The sequence below is a fragment of the Odocoileus virginianus genome, chromosome 33, assembly GCF_023699985.2.
Source record: "Odocoileus virginianus isolate 20LAN1187 ecotype Illinois chromosome 33, Ovbor_1.2, whole genome shotgun sequence".
Taxonomy (NCBI): domain Eukaryota; kingdom Metazoa; phylum Chordata; class Mammalia; order Artiodactyla; family Cervidae; genus Odocoileus; species Odocoileus virginianus.
The window spans coordinates 16,365,674-16,387,225 of record NC_069706.1 but is presented as its reverse complement, the minus strand read 5'-3'; the positions used below and the strand labels follow the sequence as shown (position 1 = coordinate 16,387,225).

At 45.0% G+C, this 21,552-nt stretch overlaps 1 protein-coding gene across 2 annotated transcripts in view; it reads right to left on the bottom strand.

The window, feature by feature from the left end:
* The window catches only part of TMC5 (transmembrane channel like 5), a 62,323-nt gene that overhangs the window by 25,914 nt on the left and 14,857 nt on the right, over nt 1-21,552 (bottom strand). Inside the window, exons 4-11 of one of the 2 annotated variants that reach the window (XM_070460944.1) lie at nt 17,924-18,013; nt 12,710-12,809; nt 9,963-10,050; nt 8,953-9,201; nt 6,638-6,789; nt 4,643-4,787; nt 3,645-3,800; nt 494-645 (exon numbers count right to left, since the gene is read on the bottom strand). In XM_070460944.1, coding sequence (XP_070317045.1) covers nt 494-645; nt 3,645-3,800; nt 4,643-4,787; nt 6,638-6,789; nt 8,953-9,201; nt 9,963-10,050; nt 12,710-12,809; nt 17,924-18,013 — 1,132 coding nt within the window. Of the gene's footprint in view, nt 1-493; nt 646-3,644; nt 3,801-4,642; nt 4,788-6,637; nt 6,790-8,952; nt 9,202-9,962; nt 10,051-12,709; nt 12,810-14,554; nt 15,130-17,923; nt 18,014-21,552 lie in introns of those variants that run through there. The other variant, XM_070460945.1, reaches the window with a different exon arrangement.

The following is a 21,552-nucleotide window of genomic DNA, read 5'->3' as shown; positions in this document are numbered from 1 at the left end:
AAGCATCCCCTCAATTTCAACTTCCCCCTCCAACCAACCATTTAGATGGTTAAATGACAGAAATGAACCTGTTCCTCCGGGCTGATTCAGTGGGTACTCAGCCTCATAGTCAGACTCATGGGAACTCTGGATGATCAGTTCCCACATGACGTCTTAGCCAAGAACATTTGTGCAGTGCGCAACCTACCCGCCCATACATCTCATAACAGAACCATGCTCCTCAAGCTGGCAGCAAGATAAGCCATTACTGGGAAAGCTTATCTGGGAAAGATAAGCTATTACTTTAAACAAAGGGCAGGTGTACCCAATTATTGTATTCCTTCGGGGCTCTTTGGATTTTATGACTAGTAACTCATACCATAAAAACATATCTATTCTTGAAATTCTTTCTGAAAAACAGAACTTTGATACTTGAGTGTAACCCTTTCTAGTTTCCATCCCACTTCCCTCCGTGAAAATGGAGGCTGGAGTAAGGAGTGACAGCCACACCTACCGGATCAGGAGGGTATAGACTTCGTGCCTCGGCATCTCGTAGCGCTCCACCAGCCTGAACATGGAGTAGAAGCGAGGCACGACCAGGTTGATGCAGGACACAACGAAAGGCAGTAAAAGCACCGCCCCAGGGTTACTGTGGTTTGCCAGGAACTGCAGGGGATGGAGGGAGAGAATCAAGTTGCTGACTGTACATTGGGCCCCTCTCTGCCTGACTCAGAAGATCCCCCAAGGTGAGAAAACCTCCTCTGAGTTTAGCTATTAAAGTACCACTTACCAAGCACTTGCCCTCAGCCAAGAATTACTCACATGATGCTTTAACTCCCACTATAGCCCAATAGGTGGGTGTTAATAGACTTAACTGATAGACAATCTGAGGCTGAGAAAGGCAAAGATGCTTGCCCAGGGTTCCCCAGCTAGGAATTGGCAGATTTGAACCCAGGTCTATCAGACTCAGGGACCTATGGCCCAACAGCTATTCTGTGACTTTACTTTCCTCACCAAGAGGTGTGGAAACATGAGAATGTGCTCCAGGCTGCTGGAAGAAAAGCTCAAGCTATCAAAGCTACGACCCAAGGGAATTTCTCCTCTGCTCTCCTGCGTGCCCTTGTTCATTTCACCAAGCTTTGCCCGTCCTCGGGTGCTGAATCAGGGGCAAGGGGAGCCTCTGCTAGCCCATGCTGCTCTTTTCTATGCGGGTCAGAGGGGTGCCCCTGCCTTCGTGTGGACACCACCCTGGCATTTGGCTGGAGTGAAGCCTATGCTGCCCCTCTGCCAGGCGCTCTCGGGTAAGATTCTAGTGGATTTATCTGATGCCTGAAAGTTCCCCTACTTCCTACCCTGAAGCCTGATAGTGCCTCTACTTACCTCTGGATAGCTTTGAAAACACCACTTGCACTTTCTCAGTATCTTTGGAGCCAGAGTAACTTAGGGTCAAATGCTGCCTCCCTCCCTGTGCTTATAAGCTGAAGCTTTGGAACCACAAGCATAGCTTCTCTGAGCCTCTTTCCTAGCCTGCCTGATGGGGAGATTATCATACAATCCACAGAGATACTGTAAGAATTAAGTGAGACCACATAAGGGGCTTCCCTGGTAGCTCATTTGGTAAAGAATCCTCCTGCAGTGCAGGAGACCCAAGTTCGATTCCTGGGTTGGGAAGATCTGCTGGAGAAGGGATAGGCTACCCACTCCAGTATTCTTGGCTTCTCTGGTGGCTCAGCTGGTAAAGAATCCACATGCAATGTGGGAGAACTGGGTTCAGTCCCTGGGTTGGGAAGATCCCTTGGAGAAGGGAAAGGCTACCCAGTCCAATATTCTGGCCTAGAGAATTCCATGGACTGCATAGTCCGTGGGGTTGCAAAGAGTCGGACACGACTGAGCCACTTTCACTTTCAAATAAGGAAAGGCCCAGCTGCAGAGCTGCTAAATGACACGGCTGGGGGCACCATTCATGTGAAATTGTAGCTCCTCGAGCTGTGCAGAGGGTTGATCTCGCCTGGCACAGATGTTCAAACAATGGGAATGACTCTTCTCCTCCTCCTTCACTCTCTCCATCACTTCAGGTGAGTGTGAAGAAAACCTTCGGAGTCAAGGAGAAACTCGGAAGTCTTCTTTTTACTTACAGCTGCCCTGCCACACCTTCCAACCCAGGCAGACAGTTCCAGGCCCTGGAGGACTGGGACTCAGGTTCATCTCTTTCAGGGCAAACCTTAATATGAACCCTTAGGTTTCTTTCATTCCACACCCATTTCTTGCTGGCTCCTCCTCCATTGGGTTGAGCACCTACTATGTACCAGAAGCTGGGCCAGGTGCCTGGTTATTCTTTTGAAGAAACAAATGCGTCAACAAGCATTTTCAAGGCTGCATGTGACAAGCACATGGGGAAAGACTGCAGAGTCAGGCGCACCTAACTCAATCTAGTAAGGGAGGTGATGGTGAGAAAAGATTTCCTGGAGGACGTGTCACTCATGATGAGGTCTAGCAGGAGAAAAGGAGGAGTTTGCCAGATGAAGGGGAGGGGCGGCAGTGTAGAATGAACTGCGTGTTTCCCATCTAGAGATAAGGGAAAACATGGCGTGTTCAGGGAACTAGGGCCATATCATTTAGTGTTGCTGGTGTGGTATATAGGTGGTTGTGGGGTATTGAGACTAAAGATGTGGGCAGTGGCCACATCACAAAAGATCCATCAATCATGCCATGGAGGGTAGGTTTTATATTTAGAGTACTGGGAAGACAATAAAGAAAGAGACACAATCAGACCAACCTGTACAATTCTAGGGGTCTGCAAAATCAGCTACAATTAGCCCCATTTCCAGAAGAGGAGCTGAAACACACAGAGAAACAGTACTTTGTCCACCCAGCTAATTAGTCTCAGAGTTCATATCATTAAAAAAAAAAAAGTTAACATTCCTTTATCACCCACAGTACCAGGTACTAAGTACACTCTTCACATAACTTTTCTCTAGTCCAGACCACACACCTAACAAAGCAGGTATTGCAGTTTATAGGTAAGGAATTAGGGGCTTGGGAAGACTAAAGTGAAGGTGTTAGTCACTCAATCGTGTCCAACTCTTTGGGACCCCATGGACTGTAGCCTGCCAGGCTCCTCTATCCATGGGAATCTCCAGGCAAGAATACTGGAGTGCGTTGCCATTCCCTTCTCCAGGGGATCTTCCAGATCCATGGATCAAACCTCAGTCTCCTGGGTTGCCGGCAGATTCTTTACCATCTGAGCCACCAGCGAAGCCCATGGGAATAGTAAATCACTAGCCAGATTCCATTGGTTCATAATATTTACTAAGTGTCTACTTGGTGTCAGAGAGGCATTAGGTATATAATAACTGAGGAGGACATCAGAATCTGATCCCAGGTCTGTGGTCAAAGTTCCCATCTCTCCACTAGCCCAGAGCCTCCACCCTGAGATGTGTGCACACATCCCCTGGGGATGTTCTTATGAGGCAGATTCTGGGTCCATGGACCAAGAGAAGGACCCAGGATTTTGCACTTTTAAACAAACTTCCTCCTGGCGGCGATGCTGCTGGCCACAACCTTGTTGAGGGTGGTGACCAGGACCCTACCTGACCCTCCTGCATCCCGCCCCTTCACCTGCTTCTCTGCACTCTGGACCCTGGACCTCCTGCCTCTCTGGTTACCTGTAAGTTGTTCTCAGCCAGGTAATAGACGGCTGCACAGCAGGCGATGGCCACTCCGGAAGAGACAACCCAGGCTGCCACGTGGGCAGAGAAGCGGATAAACCGCTGATTGAATGTTAACTTGACGTTCTCCTGACGGATTTCTGACAGGTTCTCCTGTAAACACAAGGAAATCGAGTTCACTCGCAGAACCCCTACACTGTCAGCAAAGATCACCACCCCTGGGGTTTCGTTCTCTCACAGAGACACAAACCCACAGGCGCGAGAGTGGGAAGAAGCACCATGAACTTGGATTAGGAGACCTGTAGGAAAATCTCTAATGGGCAAGAACCCCTCATCGCTTCATTGAATACCTTTTCCATCTCAGAGGGAAAGAGATTGGGACCGTGATCTTGAAGAATAAGGCTGAGGAAACTTCTGCACCCCTCTTGTCAAAGCCCCTTAGTTTATAAATTCTGCTTGCTCTTTTTTTCTCTTAAATAATTTTCTATAGATCATGGTTTGTCAACCTTAGCTCTATTGACATTCAGAGTTGATAAATCTGTTTTGAAGGCTTGTCCGGTGCACCATGGGATGTTGAGCAGCATCTTGGCCTCTGCCCGCTAGATGCTGGTAATACACACTCTTCTGCAGCAACAATCAAAAAAGCCTCCAGACATTGCCCTGTGTCTCTGGGGCAAATCTGCCCTGAGTCAAAAATCACTGGATAAAATTTTAAACCTATAACTGTGAGGTCGATAAGTATTTAACACCTTGTAATAAATTGTTAAACTGCCCTTCAGCAAGCTTATGTCAATAACAAAGTCACCACGTTGTGTGAAAATGTTCATTTCCCAACACCATCACCAGAACTGGGCATTTAAAATAGTTTTATTTTTTTTTTCCAATATCATGGAGGATTAAAAATGAAACATTATTCCTTTAAGAAAATTTACAGGCATATTGAAGGAGGAAGGAGGGCTGGCCATGGGAAGGGGTGTAAAGCTGGCTCTCCTTACCCTGACTTCAGTGCTCAGATTCTTCTGTTTCAGCTTTACTGCGCTTTCATGAGTGACGGTGAAGTCCCAACAAAAAATGAGCTTGGCGATCCCTCTGGAGTAAATGTGGGGGTTAATGAAGTTGTTCCGGAAATACCTGGCCATACTAGGAAAGGCAGAAACCAAAATACCCAAGCGTTACTAGGACAGACAGTGGGGGTGCAGGGATTATAACAAGGAACAGTTCCATCATTAGTGGTGAAAGGCAACATGGAAGCATTAGCCTGAAGTTCTGGAACAGGGCAACAGCAAACATAATAGTCAGGAGCACTGGCTTTGGGATCTGACTTTGTAATCTTTGATTGCCAGCTGGGAGGATTTTGTCATTTTAAGGGTCCTAACCCTCAGTTTCCACATCTGTATAATGGGGATAATACTAGTTCACTATGAGAGTTGCATTAGTTTCCTCTTGCTGCTATAACAAATTGCCCTAAACTTACTGGCTTAAAACAACATGTATTCTTACTAGAAGTCAGAAATCAGAAAATGGATTGACAATCAAGGTATTGGCAGAGTCATGTTCTTTCTGGAGACTTTAGAGGAGAATCTGTTTCCCTGCCTTTTCCAGCTTCTAGATGCTGCCTGCATTTCCTGGCTTGTGGCTCCTTCATCTTCAAAGCTGGAAGAGTAATATCTTCTGCTCTTTCCCTAACTTTGACTCTCCTGCTTCCCTCTTTAAAGGACCCTTGTGATTGCATCAGCCCATTTTAAGATATTTAACTAAATCACTTCTGGAAAATTCCTTTTGCCAGATAAAGTACTATAGTCACAGTTTCTGGGGATTAGGTCATGGACATTTTTGAAGAGGGGGCATTATTCAGCCCACAGCAAGAGTCAATGTGGCCCTTAGCACAGTAAGCACTCAATACAGGCAGCTGTAATTATCATGGAGATGTCTAGGATTCGTTGAAATTGGGTCCAGGAAGCACTTAGCACTAAGCCTGACATGTGAAAAAATTCTGAGCAAAATGACACTACCTTTGTAAAGTTTGCCACCATCAAGTAATAACAGGTTAAGAAACAGAAACATTTCCTAGTTCAATAGGACAAAACAAAATCTTGTTTTATTTTGGATTATCATGCTAGCAGTGAGGTTGTTATGGGCTGAACTGTGCTCCTTAAAAATTAATATTTTGAAGTCCTATGACTACAATGCAAGAGACCGGGGTTTGATCTTTGGGTTGTGAAGATTCCCTGGAGAAGGGAATGGCTACCCACTCCAGTATTCTTGCCTGGAGAATCCCGTGGACAGAGGAGCCTGGAGGGCTAAAGTCCATGGGGTTTCGAAGAGTCAGACATGACCAAGAGACTAACACACACATAATACACAACCCCTAGTACCTGAGAAATTGACTGGGTTTTGAGATAGGATCTGTACAGAGGTAATTAAATTAAAGTGAGATCATTTAAGTGGGCCCAATACAACATGGCTGGTGTCCTTATAAGAGGGGGATGTTAGGACTCAGATATGCATGGAGGGTAGATCAGACGAGGAGAGAGTGGGAAGGTGGCTGTCAGCAAGCCGGCGAGAGAAGCCTCAGGAGAAACCAAACCTGCTGAAACATCTTGAACTTGGATTTCTAGCATCCTGAATTTGAGGGGGAAAAAAATGTTGTTGATTAAGCCCCCCAGTCTGTGGTACTTTGTTACAAAGACTTAGTAAGCTAACAGGTTTAACAGATTGAACATTTGACAACTGTCAATTTACAACCATTCATCAAAACCACCTGAGTTGTTGCATCCTTATTTTCAGACTGACCCATTTCTTTAAAAGCACATGAAAATTTCTCTTCCTCTGTCCAAACTTACACTTTATGTTCTAGGACAACAAAGGATTAGATAGGAGTAGAAAGTTGAAATTGCAGAGAAAAACGTTCCCCCAGTAACTTTTGAGTCTCTAAAATTTTTCCTAAAACTGTAAAGAGCTTAGAATCAGAAAATGCAAACATTCCATACCTGAAGAGCAAACTAAAAAAGCAGACGACCAAACACCCTCCAATTGTAAAGATGTAGGCCAGCTGCATGTTGTAGGAGGCCCCACTGTTGCCATGCCGGATCGTAGAATTGGTGTAAAAACCATAGTACATCACTGTGTTAGTAAAATAACCCTGAAAAGGACAATAAATCCCAGATCAGGTGGATCTCTCAAGAAAACAATGAATGACTATGGGCAGTAGAGTTTACTTTTTCCGTATACAAGAAGCCTGTACTGGTCAGTTTAGACATTTTATTTGCCAGGAAAGAGGCAAACAAGGCCACTGAGAACCTAGACATCTTATCACAAGGCACTTAGAGGTAGAAAGGAATTGCAAAACAGCACAGGTTTACAATGGAGGGGCCCAGTGATCACCAGCTGGACCCAGTGACCAAGCCAAGCATGACTAAAAGCAGGACAGCCAGCTGTTACGTGACTCTGTCATCTATTAGGTCTTATGGTCAAATGTTTAAAGTGAAACAAACCAAGTCTTTAGGTCTAAACTTCAACTGATAGGAAATAAGGCGCCTGTGTAAATCTGAGGAACAAATCAGAGAGACCCGGAGGAAACGATTCAACAGTTATGTGTACATTCCAATCTTCTACCTTCCACAGTTGTCTAATTGTCTCCTGCAGGTCTCTCTAATTTGTTCCTCTAATTTATACAGGCCCCTTATTTCCTTAAAAAACTAAAAACAGAACTACTGTATTACCCAGCAGTCCCACTACTGGGCATATACCCTGAGAAAACCATAATTCAAAAAGATACATATACCCCATTGTTCATTGCAGCACCATTTACAATAACCAGAACATGGAAATAACCCAAATGTCCATCAACAGATGAATGATAAAGATGTGGTACATATATACAATGGAATATTACTCAGCCAGAAAAAAGGAACAACATCAGGTCATTTGTACAGATGTGGATCGATACAGTCTGTCATACAGAGTGAAGTAAGTCAGAAAGAGAAAAGCAAATATTGTATATTAATGCATATATGTGGACTCTAGAAAAATGGTACAGATGAACTTGTTAGCAGTGCAGGAATACAGAGGCAGATATACAGAACAGACATGTGGACATGAGGGTGGAGGAGAGGAAGGTGAGATGAATTGGGAGAGCACAACTGACATGTATACACTACAACGTATAAGACAGATCGCTAGTGGGGACCTGCTCTATAGCATGGGGGGCTCAACTCAGAGCTCTGTGATGACCTAGACGAGCAGGATGGCAATGGGGTGAGAGGCAAGTCCGTGGGGGAAGGGATATATGTATATACATGTATATACATACATATACATACATATATGTATATGTATGTATATACATATGTATATACATATGAATGACTCACTTCATTGTGCAGCAGAAACCAACACATTATAAAGCAATTACATTCCAATTTTAAAAGGTTATCCCTTTTATTTTTTTTCCAACCATTAAAAAATGTGGAAACCAATCTTATTTTGCAGGCTATATATAGAAACAGGTGGTGAGCCAGATTTGGCTCTTGAGCTATTTGTCTATCCACAGAATCTCAGTGGCAGAAACGTCTTCTAGAAGGTAAATTCACAAGGTGGGAGCTATGTGCTCCAATAAAGCACTTGGTAGGTAACACTGTGGTTGTTAATAAAGAGGATAACATGGATGTGTATCCACGCTCAACATACACAGTAAAGCAAAAAATGTTGCAAAGCAAGACTTGTATTATCTCACCCTCTTTTTATTTAAAAAAATATTTTAGTATTATCGACTTGTGTATCTATGTATCTATGACTGTATAGGAAGAAAAATGGTGGATAAAGATACACTCCAAACTAGAGGGGTAGACAAAAGAATGAGCATGAAATAGACTTTTTCTTAATTTGTTCTCTTCTATACTAGCAAAATTTTTTTTAAAAGAAGCACTGTATTTTGTAGAAAGAAAATGAAAAAGAAAGAAAAGGTAGATCTATGAGCACCAATATGAGATGGTGGAAGGAAGCAAGTCACAGGAAGTCCGTATGAATAATTCATCTTTTGTTTAAAAATAAACGATGTGTATGTCTGTGCATAACATGCCCATAGGTGTGCAGAGAAGAGGATTCTGGACAACAGAAACTGTTAACATGGTCACCTCGGGAGACAGAAATTCTCCCGAAATTGTGTGTGTGTCACTTTGGAGAAAAAGAGAAAGCATTTTACACACCCATTTTCGCACCAGTTGACTCTCGGGCAAATGAGAGGCCTAGAAGGGCGCCACCAGGGTTTCCAAGTATGACCTCCAGGTGTGGGGGGAGCACTTACCGCCCCGGTTAAAAATTCCAGTCCAGTGAATTGGAGGTGGTTCTCCTGTGTCACAGTCAGCTGAGGGATGATGATGAAGCTGAAGGTCACAATGAACGAGAAAATGTTGAACTTCAAAAGCCACCTCAGAAAGTTGAAATAGGAGAGGACGCTGGTGCCGAACTTGCCTCCGATGACCTTGAGCGTCTTCTGCCACAGGCTGATGGAATCGAGCAGTTCTGACAGGTTGTTCTTGAACCTTCGGTATGCCTGGGGGTGGACACAAAGTGCAGGGCTGGACGGCCCCTCAACAAATACCTACTGAACAGGCCTGACAATAGCAACAGGCCACCGCTTCTGAGGCCCTTGGACATCAAGCCAGTCAACCCTAAAGGAAATCAACCCTGAATATTCACTGAAAGGACAGATGCTGAGGTTGAAGCTCCAGTACTTTGACCACCTGAGGCAAAGAGCTGACTCATTGGAAAAGACCCTGATGCTGGGAAAGACTGAGGCAGGAGGAGAAGGGGGAGACAGGATGAGATGGTTGGATGGCATCACCATCGCCACCACTCCCCTGGACATACCCCTACTCTCAGCCCATATTAGGAACCAGCCTGCCCCTACCTTGGGGAGCAAGCAAGAGAACCTGCTACTTGTTTTTGCAGGGGCCCTAGTAAAGACTTGCCAGAATTTCTTATCTGGCCTCTTATCAATTTCTATTGATTAAGGAAGGCCAAGAACCTGGGTCGGTGTCACCATTATTTATTATCTTCCTAGGTTTGCTGTTGAAGGTGACACTCACAGTAGCTAGGCTGCCCAAATAACTAAATAACTGCAGCTCCTTAGACCTTCCTATGCCCACGTGTTTTCCCCACACCTAAACTGACCCAGTTTCTACATCTTTCAAGGAAACAGCCCTGAATTTTGGTTTTTCCTTCCTGTGAGTCCCCTGTCATCCCCACTCTCCCCACTCCCTGGCTTCACCCTCCTCTGTGCCCATTTATTGACCTCAGTAAAGACCAACTTACCAGTGAGATGGAGTTCAGACACTGGGCACAGCAATTGAGCTCCAGGATACGACGGGACTGCTTACTTTTCTCTCTGTCGACCATCTTCCTGTGGGAAAGGGCAGAAGAAAGTGAGACACCAATGTGGTAATGCATCCATCCCCTTGACATTTCTTGAGTGCCTGCCACGTGCCAGGCACAGTCCCAGGTGGTGGGACACAGACAGATCTCCCCAGCTCCTGGAGCAGACACCTTAGTTGGAAGAGGAAGAAAACAAATAAGAAATGTAATCATAAAGTAGATAAACAATATAAGATAATAGAAGGTGAGTGGTACTTTGGGAAAGAGGAGGGGAAAACAGCAGAGTAAGGAGGTGGGAAAAACTGGGATGAAGACCCTGTTACGATTTGAATAGCACCTTATTTGCACAAAGTCTGGAAGGAGAAGAGAGGGTTAGTCTGTGGATAAGGGACTGTCCGAGCACAAGAAACAGCCGACTCGAAGCCCCAAGGAGGCCAGGATGGGCAGGAATGAGAAGGGGAAGGGTGAGAGTGTGAGTGATAACTGTGGGTAAGTGGCTGGGGTTTTAGAAGACAGTGGATCTCAACCAGGAAGATTTTTGGCCTCAAGGGATATTTGGGTACGTCTGGAGACTTTTTGGTTGTCAGCCTGGGGGTTGGGAGTGCCGCTGACATCTAGAGGCCAGGGATGCTGCTGTATATACCCTACAGTGAACAGGACAGCCCCCCAAACATAGAATAATCCCGACTCAAATGTCAGATTGAAAATCCTGCTGTAAAGTCTTTTGGGTCATCACAAGGCCCTCACTGTGTGACAGACAGAGCCAAGTAGAGTTTGAAACAGAAGAGTGTTTTGAAAAAGATCCAGCTGCAGTTGTTCTCTTTACTTTTCCATGAACTCATTACCTCTCCTTTGCTCTGGGCTCTTTCCTTTGGCCCAGCCAAAGGCCCACCCCCACAACACCATCTTCCAAAGCTCAGTTCCCAGACATCCCCTACTTTGCCCAAGTGGACTGTTAACTCTAGTCCTGTTATCTTCTAGTCCTTCTAGAAAGACTCCTTCTACCTTGATTTGCAATCTCCTTCTACCTTGATTTGGCCTGATATTCTTTCCATCATTTATAAGTTACTTGTTGACCAATCTACTCTCCCTGCCAGACTCTGAATCTCAGAACAATTACATCATCTATTTACACACATACAATTATTTATTAGCAATTGCATCGACTCCACTACCATCCCTGTGCTTAGTCACTAAGTCATGTCCAACTCTTTGTGACCCATGGACTGTATCCCGCCAGGCTCCTCTGTCCATGAAATTTTCCAGGCAAGAATACTGGAGTGGGTTGCCATTTCCTTCTACAAGGGATCTTCCCAATCCAGGGAGTGAAACTTTCATCTCTTGGGTCTCCTGCACGGGCAGGCTAATTCTTTACTACTGTGCCACCTGGGAAGCCCTGTCAACTCCTACAAATTACAAAAAGAAAAATGCTGAGGAATGATAAATGCAAGAAGGGCTGAAGGCTTAAACAGCCCTCACTCTTGTTTTTGAACTCCTGGGCTTAGAAAGCTTCTGAAGTTTTGTTTGTTAGGGTTCTGTGTCCCTGTTCTCTGCCCCGACCCCTGCACCTGCCTGGTACAGCTATGGCTTGCAGGATCTTAGTTCCCCTACCAGGCATTGAGCCCAGGTCACAGCAGTGACAGTGCCAAGTCCTAACCACTGGATCACCAGGGAACTCTCCCCTTACACTCACCTTTCTTCTAAGAGGAGTTTAAAATTTTACAGAGAAGTTACAAAAACAATGCAGGAAATCCCCATCTCCCACTCACCATTTCCTCTGCTAACATCTTACATTTCTATGGTAGGTTGGCTGCAGCTAAGGAATCAACGTCGGTGTGCAACTTTTACCTAAACTCCAGACTATCCTGACTTCACTAGTTTTCCCATAGATGCTCATTTTCTATTCCAGGACCCGTCCAGGACCCCACATCGCATTAGCAGTCATGTCTCTTTAGAACCCTCCAGTCTGTGACCATGTCTCAAACTTTCCTTCTTTTTGATGATCTTGACAGTTTTGAAGAATACTGCTCAGGTATTATGAAAACCGTCCCTTGATTACGCTTTCTCTGCTTTTTTTTCTCTGGTTAGACTAGTGTTGTGGGTTTTAGAAGAGAGTACACGGGGGTGGGAGGCTTCTCAGGTGCCTCAGCTGGTAAAGAACATGCATGCCAATTCAGGAGGTGCAAGAGACACAGGTTCAGTCCCTGGGTTGAAAAGATCCTCTGGAGAAGGAAATGCAACCCACTCCAGTGTTGTTGTCTGGAGAATTTCATGGACAGAGGAGCCTGGTGGGCTGCAGTCCATGGGGTTGCAAAGAGTCAGACATGACTAAGCATGCATGCACACACACACACACACACACACAGAGGACTCTTTGATCACACGACTTATCTCTGGGGATGTTAGTCTTGAGCACCTGGCCCAGGTAGGATTAGCTAGACTTCACTCCAGGAAGCGATGTCCCCCTCTTTCCATCCTCCACTCTCTGGAAGCAGGTCACTAAGCAGAGCCCAGAGTCCAGGTGACCAACACACATTATGTGGAATTCTTTGGTAGGAAGATTGCCTCTTCCCTTGCGTTTCTTTCTTTTCTTTTGCGTTTATTTCTTATCTTTCTGACATTAGACAAAGGTAGAAGACTAAAGTTTCCATGAAATCTGTGCAAGGAAAAAAACTTTTGGTCCATACCTAAGGTTCCTTTTTTCTTCCATGGTCCTTGGCTGATTCCTAATGGCTTTAATTCTGTCTCTAGATGTCATGGGTATCAGAGACTCGATTAACTTTTGTCCTGCAGGAAAAAAAAAAAATGGAGATTAAATTTTTAAAAATTTTAACAGAATAATAGCAATTGAAAATATGGTGCTAAAGATCTAGAGCATGTTTTTATGAGTGCACAGGAAAGAATATGCAGACTCGGTGAGCCAAAAAGCCACAAATAAAAACAAGAAGATGGTGCATGCACATGTGACATCTCAAAGCCAAAGCATGTGACAGTTTGTATGCAATTCCAATTCCATGTTTTCCTTTTTCCTGTGACACGGCACATTCAGCAAAGCCAGAATGTGTGGTCAGCCTGGTTCTTTTCTCTCTGTAATTTCCTGCATGACTTTCTCTCGCCCCCTGAGCTTCAGGCCCAAGCATCTTCTTTACTTTTCTTGACTGTTGTCTTCTGCTCTTCCACCCTGGAATGATGTCCCCTCTCCTCTCCCAAGAACTCAGATTCACACTTTAGGTCCATGTGGCAGATGCTGTGATCACCTACCCCACAATCATCTCTCCTTTTTAATAGGATCCCAATTCAGTTTAGGCATCTACCCACCTCCCTCCCATGGTCCTGGGCTTCTGCAGGGTGCAGTTCATCTCCAGGTTCTCATCGCCAGGGCCCAGCAGGCCCTGTGAGTCTGAGTCTATCTCGATGGCCCCAGCCCCCAGCAGGTGACCTATTTAGCTCCAGGTATGTGATAGCATTGGCGATTCTGAGAGGTGGTCTACTGAGGGGTTGCATGAAAAGGGTTTCTTCCTTCTCAAAAAAGCAAGACTCAAAAAACAAGGAAAAGGCAGTGCCTTCTCCCTCTGGGTGGGTTGTGTCTGCATGGCACTTGGCCCCATCCATAACAGGGGTGGGGAGCAGCGGGGGCCACTGGGCCCATGGCAGGAGTGGCTGGCTCCTGGCCCTGTTGTTGAGCTACATGGGAACCCTCCTCTCAGTGACATAGCTGAGGCAGAGGGAGAATTCCCAGAAGAGAGCCTCCAAATCACTTGACTGAAGATGAGGAATTTGAGCATCTCTTAAGAAAGACGTGGGGACAGACAGAGGAATAAAGGTGAAGAAGGAAAAAAAGCCCATAAATTCGGGGAGACAGCAATGTGACGAGATGCCCCATCTTTCAACAAAGGAGCAAAACTCATAAAATGCTTTGGTGTGAATAGATTTTTTCCCCCCTTTTAGAAGTCACTGAGAATGGCTGGACTTCATGCCTGGAGTATTACGGGGAGAAAGAGAAACAACATCTGGGAAACAGTGTTTGATGTCAGGAGCTGTGAGGCAAGGGAGGGTCTCAGTTAAGACCTGGCTTCATGGAGGACTTGACAAATAGAGGCATCGCATGATACATGAACCTAGGGATTGGGTCCAAAGCAGTTCAGGATGGTGGTTAAGGCGTCAGGCTTGGGAATCAGACAGACCTGCATTTGATCACAGATCTGCTATGTTATTTAATTTCCTTGAGCCTCAGTCCCTCAGCAAATGGAAATGACAGGCGTGCCTGTATCACACGTGCGGAGAGTGGCAGGCAAATAAAACTAAATTTGATGGATAACACAAAGGCAGAACACCGGGCATGTGAAATGAGCTTGATCAAGGTAAAACTCCTTCTTAGGCGTCAGGTCCTCTCAAAGTGACCCCTTCCGAGTCCCAGGCAGCCTCAGGTCATCTACCAAGCCTTCACTCTATTCAGTGTTTTAAAACCACAATGCTACGGGCAACTCAGAAGGGGTTGCTCCCATCCTAACTCCTCTGCCCCAGGGTCTCACCTTGGATGTTCTCATGTGAAGTATGAAGGGTGCCTAAGCCTGTGTTTTCTGAGTTATGAAGAGTCTGAGAAAACGATTCCTTTGAAGGTGTTGCAAACCGTAATAACTGCTTGCCCTTTTGGTCATTCCGATTGCTGAAAATCTGAGAGTGTGTCACATCGCTGTCAGAAATGGAGGAGACCAGGATGAAGTTTGAGTTCACCGGTGTCTTTTCTGGAATAATCTGACTTGAAGATGGTCGGCTTTGGACCCCCAATGGGACATGCTCAACCTCGACAATGATTTCATTCACTTGACCACCAGAAAGCATCTCTCGTCCCCCCAAGCCTTAAGTCCCACCAAGGTGAGCTTCCCAAGACCTCATATAGCAGTCACACTGGCATTGTTGGGAACCACCCAGAAAAGTGATGACAGTCACAGAGAGCTGCCCCATCCACAGTTATTAATGCCAGGATGAGATGGACAAAACCAGTCCCCCACAAATCACAGTACAGCTCCCCACATCTACACCAGAGGGGGATCCCCGAGAAGAGGAGTGTTTTCCTGTGGAGATTCTGTCCCAGTAGCTAGGTAAAAGGCCAGAAACAGAATTCTTCATTAAAGCAATAGGATTCTAAAAACAGAAGGCAGAGATTCTTCTAAATGACTCATAATCAAAGGGCAAGGTCTTCTTTTTAATTGGTACCTCTGGTCCAAGACTTACGTTTTATCTTTAGTTTTATGTGCCTATATACATCCAGATGGGTTTACAGGGAAACAGCTGCTACCTCCTGACTGCCTGGGTGGCCCCACTGCTGTCCGGCTGCTTCCCACACCCATTCTCTCTTACTCTCACATCAGCAGATGCCTCCTTTCCTGTGCAGTCACTGCGCTCAGCTAGAACTCTCCCAGCTTCCTTCGTGGCAAAGAGTGGCTCCTTTGGCAGCCTAGGATGGGCCTGTGACCCCATTCTAGCCAACAAGATTGTGGCTTCCATTAATGCTCTTTAATGGGTGAAAGTTTGCCTGATTTAACCCTTGGCATTTCACTATTTCACCTTCTTCCTGACCAGATACAGCCATTTGGAAAAAAGAGGGTAAAACGTTCACCAGCCGAGGGTGGTGGGAAAAGACACTTCAGACGGAGCCTCAGGCGTTGAGAGTATCATGGACAGGGGTGCCATAAAAACTCTGGACTCATTCCTGGCATACTTCTTGTCACAAGAGGAAAATAAATCCCTTTATTGCTAAACCACTGTCCTATGTCAGTGCTGGGCACCTGGACACAGTCCCTACCCAGAAGACCTGATCTGGAAATCACCTTGGCCATGCTGTTTATTTAATAGTTGGAGAATTTGAGGTGCAGAGGAATGAACTAAACTCCCTCCTAATCATACTCTCATTAAATGGCAGGACTGGACTAATAATAGAACTCTTTCCTTCTCCCCACACCAACGATAATTACTAGTATTGAGAATCTGCCTGCTAATGCAGGGGACATGGGTTCAGTCCCTAGTCCAGGAAGATTCCACATGCCGTGGAGCAACCAAGCCTGTGCACCACAACTAGAGAGCTGTGGCCACAACTAGAGAAAGGCTGCACACAGCAACAAAGACCCAGCACAGCCAAAAAAAGTTCCTTGTAAAAAACAATATATGATAGCTATCAGTAACAATACCTGCAGGCTAACTACTTTAAATAGAATATATTGTTTGATTTTCACAATCACCCTATGAAGTAAGTACTGTAATAAACCCCATTTTATAACTAAGAAAACTGAGGCCCAAAAAGGTAATTTGTTTAAGGCTACAAACCAGCAAGTAGAAGAGCTCAGGATCAAACCAAAGTCTGTCCGGTCCCAAAGCACGGTGCCTTGGTTACTTCACCCTGGTCCTTTCCTGTCGGCAGATGCTAACGTATCATTCACTACTTCCTTCATTCGTAAATGAATATTTATGAGTACCTACTAAGTGCCAGGCACTTCCTAGCTGCTAGCATGATCCACCAAAGTGACACTCTATCAGAAGACTGTCCATCAGTTAATTGTAAATGATTTGAGAATCAGAACTAGTAAAGCAAAATGGTAGAGAAAGCCAGGTTCATCTCTGGGTCCTCTATTTCTATACTTCTCTCTGCCTTCTGGGGACTCCGCTCCCACCTAGAGGCCCGAATCTTCATATTGGCCACAGAGCATCTTAAGAGGTTTGAAGGCGTTTCTTTTCCCCAGTAGTTAAAGCCATTCCCTGCTCTCGTGGAAGACAGAGAGCATGATTGTTTATATCCCCATGGTGTTCTCTCCCAAGTGGCAACACCTATTTCTTGAAAGATACAGGCCTCCTTAAGAAGCCTCTTAAAGAATGAAGCTACAGGGTCGGGTGTCAAAAGGTGAGAGATAGTTTCAAGCCTTGGGGCCCCACAATATGTGTTGTTATACAGAGGATGTCTTCGACTTATTCCTTGGTATTCATAGGTTTGCCTCTAGCTTCCAGCATTCCCTGACCTCTCTCCTCTGATGCTTTTTTATTTCCTCGGCCTCTGCCTTTGATCAGACCTTCCTCACAGCACACGGTGATCCTTATAGAGCTTCCTAACTGATTTCAAAGCCTTCTTCAAGCTGATTGCTCCTATCCTCCACCATCATAATAATTCTATGATTATTCAGAAAAATTTTGATCAAGGCACTGCCATCTCACCAACACATGTATTAGCCATGGGACGGACATGTGACCCAAGCCTTCTTTCCTATGTAAAAATGACTGGTTCATGTGTAGGCCTGTGTCCCAAATGGGGCTGGAGAGAGGTTCCGCAGTAATGGCCAACAGGCATAGAAAGAGAGGAAGATTCCCCCTGAGATTGCTGGCTGTGTGTGTGTCTGATGTCAAGCTCCCTGGCCAGCAGAGAAGGCCTGACTAGTTGAGATGAATCAGGTGAAGCTTAAAGAGAAGCTGTCTGTGAAATAGATGGAGAAAAAGAGAGTCCAGGTGGCCCTGAACTCCTGGCTTCAGACCCAGAGGCCCTGGTTCCTTAACTCATCCAACAAATACCTCTGAGCACCTACTATGCGCCATGCCAGGTTCTGTACTAAAGTGCTGGAAGGCAATTCTACCTTCTGTTCTTTGTTTACCCACATCCTTCCCGCAGCAACAAGCCTTGGGCCTGGGTGAGCTGGGTTTCTGTCACTTGCAACCAGAAGAGTCCTAGCGAAGACACCTTGATGTCCAAAGGAGAAAAAAACTCTGCATGTTTAGAATAAAACCTATTGTGATGAATTAAGGAAGTGCCGCATCAGTTACTACACCAGAGGCCAAGAGTCAGTGCAGTGTCTGCATTGCCTTGAACAGGCTCCTTCTGCAGGACGGATGCTTTTGGTCACTGTCCACTGAAGCCTTACCTTGGGGTGAACTGAGCCAATCATGTCCAGACAAGGGTGGGTCTCCATAAGCTGGGCCGAGACCATCATCACCCACATAAGCAGGATTCACTGGAATGAAGAGACAAGACAATTAATCCCACACTAATTATTACTGAGCACACGATGGTCAGCAGGACCTTGTTAGTGGGCCATAACTCAGAGTTTGAGAAATACTTGTCTGGAGGGGAAGGGATGAATAGATGGAGCTCAGAGGGATTTGTGTGCTAAGTTGTTTCAGTTATGTCCCACTCTTTGTGACCCTATGGACTGTAGCCCACTAGGCTCCTCTGTCCATGGGATTCTCCAGGCAAAGATACTGGAGTGGGTTCCCATTTCCTTCTCCAAGGAATCTTCCTGACCCAGCTGTCAAATCCACGTCTGTTATGTCTTCAGCATTAGTAGACACGTTCTTTACCTCTAGCGCCACCTGGGAAGCTTCAGAGGGGTTTAGGACAGTGAAAATACTCTGTAGGATACCCTTATGATGGATACAAGGGTTGAAACCCATAGAAGGTACCACCCAAGGTGAAACTTAATGTAAGCTAAGGATTTTGGGTGATAATGATATGTCAATGTAGGTTCAGTTGTAACAAATGTCCCACTGTGGTGGGGGACCCTGATAATGAGCGAGGCCATGCACGTGTTCCCTGGAGTAGAAAATGGCAACCCATTCCAGTGTTCTTGCCTGGAGGGTTCCATGGACAGAGGGGCCTGGCGGGCTATGGTCCAAGGAGTCTCAGGGAGTCAGATACAACTGAGTGAGTGAGCACACACGTGTGCACGTGTGGGGCACAGGGTACCTGAGAAATCTGTCACTTTTCCTCAATGTTACTGTGAACCTAAAACTTCTGTTAAAAAAATGTCCTACTTCTAAAAATTAAACAAATTTTGCTGAGATGATTACAAAGCTTCCTTCTAATTGTAGCCTTTTATGATGACACATGAATAAATTAGAAACTTCGCCATGATTTTCTCAGGGACAGAGTCCACTTTCAACATCTATGTGACAGTGTTACTTTTCAATATATTTTTATTCAACTCCTGATAAACAATGAAGTCTAAACTCCACAACAGAAAAAATTGGAGCACATTTTGATGGAGATGTACGAAATTATACTGCGGGAGGTTCTGGAACTTCTTGCCAAGGATCAGTTCCCAGCTTTGCTGCCTTATTAACTGTGTGCTCTCTGGCATATGTTACTTAATAGTCTGAGTTTCAATATCTTAGTCTGTAAATCAAGGATAATAATAGACCTTCACGTAGGATTGTTGCGGAAATTGAAGCAGCTAGTTTTTGTTGGAGAAACTGAATCAGTTAATATGTGTAACTGATGTAACTATGTTTAAAAGTGCTTGAAAAAAATCCCAGAACACCACAAATTCTTAATATATACTATTGTGGTAAATCAGTTGTTTTTCAGCAAATATTATACTTCCTCCACTTTGGACACCTCCATTGAGGTTGGACTTGGTCATGTGACTTGCCTTTACCAGTGGAACATAGTAGAAATGACAGTTTGCTAGTTCCAAACCAAGGACTCAGAGACATTATATGTTTCTGCTCGCAGACATTATATGTTTGTGTGTTTACAGCTTATTCCATGGAATGAAAATGGCCCAGGTTAGTTCACTGGGTCAAGAAGTACACTATACCTAAACAGAATCTGTGAGCTCAAATCAGACACAACCAAACCCAATCTGGTTCAGTCAAGCTCCAAGCAAACCCACAGATGCGTGGATGAGAGATAAATGATGTTTATTGTGCAACACTGGGTTTTAGAGTTGCTTGTTACACAGCATTCCTGTGGCAATAGCTAACCAATACATCCTTTACAGCCATTGCTTTTAATTCAGTTAGCATTGCCCAAGCACCTACTGTGTGCCAAGCATTAGGAAAATTACATGGAGCCTTGGAAGATACATGGATGAAACGGGTTCTCCTTAACGAGTGCATAGTCTAACAAGATGGTATAGCACAGGATAAGAGAATGCTGGGGCTACAACCTTGGTCCTAAAAGGAGCCCAGAGAAGGAAGCCACACTTTATGTGGCCACTTTTTAAAATAGCTTTTTAATTCCAGTGTTCTGTGGAGCTTGGTGGTCAGCAATCCACATTTTCCCTGCTTCTACCCAACAGTAATGTGGAGTCAGGGAGACTGGCTGATACAGGCCCTTTTGATTTAGTAGCTAGGTGACCTTTAGCATGTTTCTCTCTGAACCTCAGTTTTCCCTTCTGTAAACAGGGAAAGCAGTAGTGTCTGCTGCCAAGGAAAGAAGACTGTAAAAGTAAAGTGCTTAGAGTCTCCAGAGCATGGGAAACCCTCCAAACCAGATATTAGCTCCGCTTGCATCAGAGTAGGGCAGTGTTTCTCAACCCTTTTTTTTTTTCATTACCCACCACCTACGGAGTCTTTTAAGATAGTTCTTCCTCATTGCGCTCCCTCACGACATTATTTACTTATTTATTTTTGGCTGCACTGGGTCTTCGTTGCTGTGTGCAGGCTTCCTATGGTTGTGGCAAGTGGGGGCTATTCTAGTGCAATATACAGGCTTCTCATTGCAGTGGCTTCTTTCGTGGCACAGCATGGGCTGTAGGTGCACGTGTTTCAGTATTGTGGCACCTGGGCTTAGGTGCCCAGTGGAACATGGGATCTTCACGGACCAGGGATTGAACCCATGTCTCTTATACTGGGAGGTGAATTCTTAAACACTGGACCAACAGGGAAGTATCCCCATGACATTTTAATACCATAGTTATATTGTATAACTACATTTTTGTGTATCTTCTTTATACATAAAAAGAGGAAGGTTTTTTCTGGGCCTTTCAATAAATTTTCACCCCTTGAGATCCATATGCCACACTGAGAATGCCTGGCATAAAGGTTTGGAATAGCCCAACTGAATGTTTTCTCTGCAAATGTGTAACAGCCCGCATTTTTCCTTAGTGTGTGGCAATGCATCCCATCTCCTCCTCCCTGTCTTCTTCATTCTCTTCCCTACCAGTCAGGGCTGAGCGATCTTTCATCTGCACCAACCAGCACTTGGACTCCACGCTCTGTTCAAGGCTGAACACTCCCTTCTCCAGCTCTGAATTCCTGTAACATCGACTTGTGCCATGAGCTGGCTTTCTCTATCAGAAAAGTCCCCCTTTTTTTCTCTCTCAGAAGATGAGAACTGGTAGAATCTTCTCTACCTCCCAGAGCTAAACCTTTACACACGCAGATTCTGAGAATGGTATGATTTTTCACATATTATCCATCTGTTTGCTCGTTTTCTTTAGTCTTCATGTGCTCTTGTCACCTCCTCACCTAGGCTTTAAATATCATGAGGACAGAGCTGCTTCTAACTCCCTGTGTCCCCAGTAGGTTCCAAAAATACAAATACTGACCATCTGAACACCTTTAGGAGGTGCTTAACTAAAGCTGGCCACTGGCAGCCATGCAAACTGAATCAAGTCTACCAGTTGTTTTGTTTGCTCAGCACAGGGATTTTATTTATTTATTTAAGGAATTATTTGGGAACATGTAAAAAACTAGATTTCTGGCTTCTCTAGGAAAATCTGAGGATCTGGCCACATTAGGACCATCTTTTTCACATAACCACCATGGA